Here is a 6,640-nt window from a genome sequence, read left to right as displayed (position 1 = left end):
AACTGCCGTTTTTCCTTCCTTCATAGTCATTGTAAGGGCTAACCCGAGTCTGGGCCCGTGGAATGGAGAAATCCTTTTGGGAGGTCCGATTCTGAAAAGCAAGCACCATATTGTTAAACCCTCTCCCATTCCCGGATATTTCAACAGACCTTCAAAGTGGACAGGAATCTCACTTTCTTCCCTTTCTCCTAACCCCTCCCCCTAAAGTCCTCCCTGTGCCCTACACTCCAGTTGTCTGCCCTAACCCCAGAAGGTGGATGAGAGCAACGTAGACATGTCATCCTTTTAAGGTGGCCATTTAGGAGCCATCCATATGGTAACACCATCTATTCCCAAGGGACACATTCCTGGGGTGCTGAGGCTGCTGATGAAAAGGAAGAGATCACTTACCTGCAGCTGGAAATGGGTGGTATAAGGGGCATAGGTAGTATCACCTAGCTCTTCAAGACCTGAAACAGAGGGAGAGGAGAAATTAAAGCATTAGGGTCCCCTTCCTCAGGCACCCACTCGTGCTCACCCCAGTTGAGTCATCTACCAAAGCAGGATAGACACCCTATCCATTGAATTTTCTCTCTGGGAGGCTTCTGAGTACCCAGGAGAGGGCCCCCCGCTGCAGGGAGAAGCTCCAGAAAGCTTCGCACCTCAGGCTTCAGGAGCAGAGAAATTGTAAGCAGCAGCTAAGAACTGGGCCTTGGGGGCCCCTCACTCCTCTCCCAAACTCATTCCTCTCCCCTGATTAGGTCCAGAGATCGATGTAAACCCTGGAGAGCAACACACAGATCCTGACGGGCAAGGGCAGTGCCTGGATATCAGTTGAGCCTCTTTATGTTACGAGAACAACAACAGAACACCTGGCTACTCACAACACCAGGCATGAGCAAGATCGGTTCATTCTTTCATGTTAAGATGACTTCCCTCCCGTGGGCCTAGACACATACAATAAAATGTAGCTCTTCAGGTTAAATTGGAATCCTTAGTAACTTTATGGAGATTTCCACTGGTTTCTGATAAAAGGGCTTTCTAACCTCTCTGTGCCCTGTGGTCACTGCAAGAAATCATGGCTTGGCTTTACACACCCAAATATATGAAGGTCTCACATTTCCAGAAGGGGTGCTGAGTTATCTTTTATAAAGAACACAATCTCACCTGCTTGTCGCTAAGAATGTTTCAAGTCATTCCTTTTCTATTCCTTTGCTTCATCCTATTTTTATTCAGAGAAACCTACATGAACTGTGTGGAAAGTGCTGGACTACAGCTGCAAAGGCAGCTTCTAATCCACTTGTTAACTAGCTGGATGGTTTCAAGCATGAGCCTTGGGGACCTTATCTGTTCTGTCAGGGGCATGAGCTGGATAAACCTGCATGTTCCGTACAGATAGAATACCCTGTGATTCTCCCCCATCTCTCTACAAAGACTCTCCACCCAGCCCGGCTCTGTACCTTGAGTGATTTCCTCTTGAGTGTAGGCTCTGTTCTCCACGCCATAGCTCTGCTTCATGAATTGAGGTTTACAAAAAGCATCCTCAACAGGGTAGTCCATGGGGTTCTGTTGCTTTGTGAGCCGCTGAAACTCAGGTACAACATAAGCCAACAGGAAAATCCAGCCATTGGCCACCAAGGCTGCGCTGAGGATGGTATCATCCCAAATGGTGTCAGGGGTAGGGGTGATCAAGAGCAAGGTGATCCATGCCACCCAGATGGCCATGGAGAGGAGCGTGGTGAGATAGATGTGGGCTCCGTGTCTCTTCCAGCCCGTGAAGGGGCCGCAGAAGGTGAAGCAGGATGTGAGGAAGGTCAGTGCCATCAAGAAGAGGACGAAGATGAGCAGCATGACGAAGTCTTCATTGCGCCGAGAAGGAGGAAGCTCAGCGAAGATGTCAGTATTGGTCCTGTTCATGGTGAGGACGACATACTCAATAGCGATGATGTCCTGCACCAGGCTGACGCCCACAGCCAGGCCCAGCATCACCAGCAGGGAGAGGGGCTTCCAGCCGCGGACCAGCTTCGTCAAGTTGAAAGCATGAGCCAGGAGGCAGGAGAAGCAGAGGGAGAAGAGGACGCCGAAGAGGAAGAAGCGTGTGGGCCCCGTGAGGCTGTCCAGTTTGATGATGAAGGCAAAGGTCAGGCCGAAGACCCCCAGCACACCCACAAGGAAGAGGAACTGGACCGGGAGCACCTTCCGCCTGTTGGAGTCCTGCACCTTGCAGATGAGGGCCAGGAGAGCGAGCATGAAGGCCACTGAGGTCACAGCCCCCACGGCAGCCACAGTTTCCAGGACGATGCCCCAAGCTTCAGACATATCACAAAGTCTGTGGTACTTGGCATCCAGGTTATTGCGGCAACCACTAGGAGCAGAGGTCATTTTGATGCTGTGTAAAAGCAAATTAGAGGCAGAGGGTGAGTGTCCTAACAAACCCAGGCACAGAGGACCAAGAGAGATTCAGAAAAAAATTTTGTATGTTCAGCCAAGGTTTTGCCCGTGACCTAACTATATTAGATAAAGCTACTACCTTTTCTCTATGTCCTCATGGCTAATCCTAAAGGCTGATGAAGGGAAAGAACAAATCCCATATGTCCTTCCCCACAACTGAACCATAATATTAATATTTACCCTGAAGCTAGAGGACCCAGTGCTCTGTTGAGGGGTTTCAGCATCTCAGTTAAAAAAAAAAAAATATGTCACGAATAACTTCCAGTATTCCTGATATTTTTGTCTAGTGTTTTCTTAAGAATCAGTGAACATGGGAATACCTGTCTCAGACATAATTTGTGAGCATCCCATTCTCTCATGGATAAAAGGAGTTATCTAAATTGTAGATTTCAGAAGCCACTGGATTCTCTTCTTAAACTCTGCTATCACATAGTAGGTGTTTTTCCCTCCTTAGCATTTGTAAGGATGGCTCTACTAATTCCAAAAAATAATGAAGGAGTCTTCCCTGTCATAATGAACTCTTAATGATATACTGTACGCAGTATAACGCATACATTCATATATGAATGAATATTGTGTATATATTAAAATATATTTGTGGTATGTCAGCATAAGTTAAATATAAATAACAAATAATTTATAGTTTAAATCTATCTTCCTAACTTCTTGTGAAATTGGCCCTCCAAGTTTAACTTTGGATTATATAATCATTCATTCAACCAATATTTTTAAATATATTTTTATTGATTTTAAAGAGAGAGGAAGGGAGAGGGAGCACGAGAAAAACATCAATGATGGGAGAGAATCATTGATCGGCTGCCTCCTGCACTCCCCACACTTGAGATAGAGCCCACAACACGGGCATGTGCCCTGACCGGGAATCAAACCGTGACCTCCTGGTTCATAGGTCAATGCTCAACCATTGAGCCATGCTGGCCAGGCTCAACCAATATTTACTGAATGCCACTCTGTGCCAATCCCTAGTCTAGATACTCAATGGAGGAAACAGGCATGTTCTCTGCCATAGTAGAAGAGACAGACAGACATAATTTGCCACTACTGCCCCAGGCATCCCTTGGCCTTCTCTTACCATGGGTCTGTCACCTGCACTCTACCCCACGGGAATTACGCTCCTCCCACATGCAGAGCACAGAGCAAAGCACGGGCTAGGATCCACCTCTCCAGGGGGAGAGAATGAGAAACAGGGGAAAGAAAGGCAGATGAACTTCAGATACAGGCAAGCCCTGAAATGCAAGTACCCAAAAGTCTGATGTGCTCTACCTACAAATGTCCACTCTGGGGTGCTATGGGAAAGGGAGATGTGGAGGGTGCCATGGTTACGGAAGAGGAAGAACCCTGTCCAATTCCAGGGCAGCACCAACAAGGGAAGGGACCCAGGCAGGCCCTGTGCGTTTCATCTTCACTCGCTTCACCTCTCCTCTTCACTCCCTCTCAGATTAATCATCAGGGTGGTGTCTGGCTGGAGAGGTATTTTTCTCACCATCCCTGCCCTTCCCACTGCTCCCCCCCCACCCCTCAGAGTAGTGCTGTTTGCTGGCAAGTAGTTGTTATCACACTGCCTGATAATTAATTATGAAGGCCTTTGAGCCTGACGACTCTAAATCTTTGACAGAGACTGATGAGGTTTTGCATAGAGGATAGTCTGGGGCTGGACAGGATGGTCAGGCAGAGACCTCCTGCACCCAACTGGACCTCGAGGCCCCTCACTCTGGGGCAGCAGTGCAGGAGGGGGTGGCGTCTCAGAGCCTCCTGACACCCACAGACCAGGTCCGAGAAGCACAATGGGCAGTGGGTGTGGAGTGCGAGAAAACCAATTTCCCCAATTTCACCTCCACCTCCCTCCCCAACCATGCCAGGGAGATGAGAAACAGTCCCTGAACTGCCTTTAAAACAGTGGTGTGTTTTTTAATATTTGAGTTTTTATTATAGACATTTTCAAGCATATTAAAAAATAAATAGTATAATGGAGGCCCATGGACTCGTCACATAATTTCAAAAAGTATCAATATATCGTCAATCTTGCTTCAATAATCTCATCCCCACCCCACTCACTCGATTACTTTTAACCAAGTCCAAGACATCAGATCGTTCTATCAAGAAATACATGCATACATATATATGACAAAAACTCCTTTTTAACTTAGCAATACTTAAAAATTAACAGTAATCTTTTTTTAATATATTTTTATTAATTTCAGAGAGGACGGGAGAGGGAGAGATAGAAACATCAATAATGAGAGAGAATCATAGATCGGCTGCCTTCTGCACGCCCCCACCTGGGGATCAAGCCCAAACCCCGAGCATGTGCCATTGACCAAAATCAACCCCAGGCCCCTTCAGTCCACAGACCGCCGCTCTAGCCACTGAGCCAAACCAGCTAGGACAGTGGTCGGCAAACTGCGGCTTGGCAAACCGCAGCTCATGAGCCACGGTTTGCCGACCATGGAGCTAGGGCAACAATAACCTTTTAATATCAAATATCCACTTAGGGTTTCTATTCCCAATTCTCTCAGAAATATCTTTTAAAAAAACTTTTAGTAAATATTTTTTATCTGAGTGGCTAATTTTTAAAAAAATATTTTTATTGATTTTAGAGAGAGGAAGGGAGAGGGATAGAGAGATAGAAACATCAATGAGAGACAAACATGGATCGAATACCTCCTCCCTAGTGGGGATCAAGCCCACAACCTGGGCATGTGCCCTGACCGGAAATTGGACCGTGACCTCTTGGTTCATGGCCTGACGCGCAACAACTGAGGCACACCAGCTGAGTATGAGTGACTAATTTTTTGAACTAATATCCTTCTTAATTGGCCTCTATTAGCCCTTCCCACCCCTTCCCCAGCATGACAGAGATTACACAACAGGTCTAAAATGTTCTAAGTTTCAATTTAGTCAGAGGGAAAGAAACCTCACCAGACTCATTATCAAGCAGCCTGGACTCGCTCCAACAGAGACCGAATGGGGGTGGAGAGAAACCATTTCCTCTTAGACTGCGTTGAAGGGGAGGGAGGGTCTCATAATTCATTCACACCCAGTTGTATGCACTTACTCACTGAACCCTCACAACCACCTTATGATACAGCTCACGTCATTATTATCCCTGTCCCACAAGTGCAGCAATCGAGGCCCATGTTAGCTGACTCACCCAAGTCACACAGCTAGTAAGTGGAAGGAAGGTCCAGGATTCAAACCCAAATTCCAGCTTCAATGTTGCACATCTTTACACAACACCATAGAGCCCATTTGTCTGCTAAGAACTTTAAAGCTAGTAGGGACCCTCCAGTTAGAAATGGGGTGACGACATCAGTCCTGGGTGCTGCTCTGAGCATGGATTAAACCGCTGAGAGCTCAGCCTACCCTTGTGAGTTGCCCCAACAGTTCAGAGTTGTACACACCCTCTAGTTCCTACGCAGGAAAGAAATGACTATTTGCACACTGGCTGTGAGTGCTCTACTGAAGAAGGCAGGGCAGGAAAGGTGATCCTGTAAGAAAGATGAGAAGGCATCCCAGGGTCTCCCTGTGGTAGGGGGCTAGACAGGCATAAGCAGAGCAAGGACGATGGGCCAGGTACAGAGGCCACCAGGGAGGAAAGCCCTGGGTGCCTAGCAAAGGACAAATGTAAGGTGGGACCTTGCCCCCAGGTTGACTTTTCTCCCCTAGCATATCGCTGGTGATGAGGTATGGACCCCCTGACCTTTCCTCCCTAGAGATAACATTTAGGCCTCCATTGTATTGTAGCTCCAGGCCCAGAAAAGCCGCAAAACCATACCAGTGACCCCCTGCCTGACCTCAGGACCAGCTGCATTGGACAATGACCCCCTGCTCTGGCGCTGACCAAGCAATCAGTGGAGACCACAACCCTGAAAGGACGCACGTGGAAAGTTGATGAGTATTTTATTGAGATTTTACCCCTGGGACATACCTTAGAATCTCCACCCTTAAAACCCTTAGGGTGGAGGACCCAGAGGGCTCTCCCTTGGGGAGCATGTGTGAGCCTTTCCCTTTCTCTCCACCCCTCCCCGTGCCCCCCACTAAGGCACATTACCATTGGCTTCCTCACTCCCAAGCTCCAATGACCATTCTTTTGCCTCTAGGACTTGTTCCCTAAGCCCATTTCTTCCAGGAATTACTTTTTCTGCCTCTGTGATTTTATAAGTAAACTAGAGGCCTGCTGCACAAAAAGATT

The 6,640-nt window shown here is 47.5% G+C and overlaps 1 protein-coding gene across 1 annotated transcript in view; it reads right to left on the bottom strand.

Moving 5' to 3' along the window:
* GPRC5A (G protein-coupled receptor, class C, group 5, member A) overlaps window positions 1-6,640 on the bottom strand; it is a 20,356-nt gene that overhangs the window by 2,916 nt on the left and 10,800 nt on the right. The window contains exons 2-4 of the mRNA XM_015570140.1: window positions 1,440-2,368; window positions 391-449; window positions 4-91 (exon numbers count right to left, since the gene is read on the bottom strand). Coding sequence (XP_015425626.1) covers window positions 4-91; window positions 391-449; window positions 1,440-2,361 — 1,069 coding nt within the window. The 5' untranslated portion in view covers window positions 2,362-2,368. The remainder of the gene's footprint in view (window positions 1-3; window positions 92-390; window positions 450-1,439; window positions 2,369-6,640) is intronic.

The sequence above is a fragment of the Myotis davidii genome, unplaced genomic scaffold, assembly GCF_000327345.1.
Source record: "Myotis davidii unplaced genomic scaffold, ASM32734v1 scaffold205, whole genome shotgun sequence".
Classification (NCBI taxonomy): Eukaryota; Metazoa; Chordata; class Mammalia; order Chiroptera; family Vespertilionidae; genus Myotis; species Myotis davidii.
The sequence above is the reverse complement of the archived record's forward strand: the minus strand, read 5'-3'. Positions and strand labels throughout refer to the sequence as shown.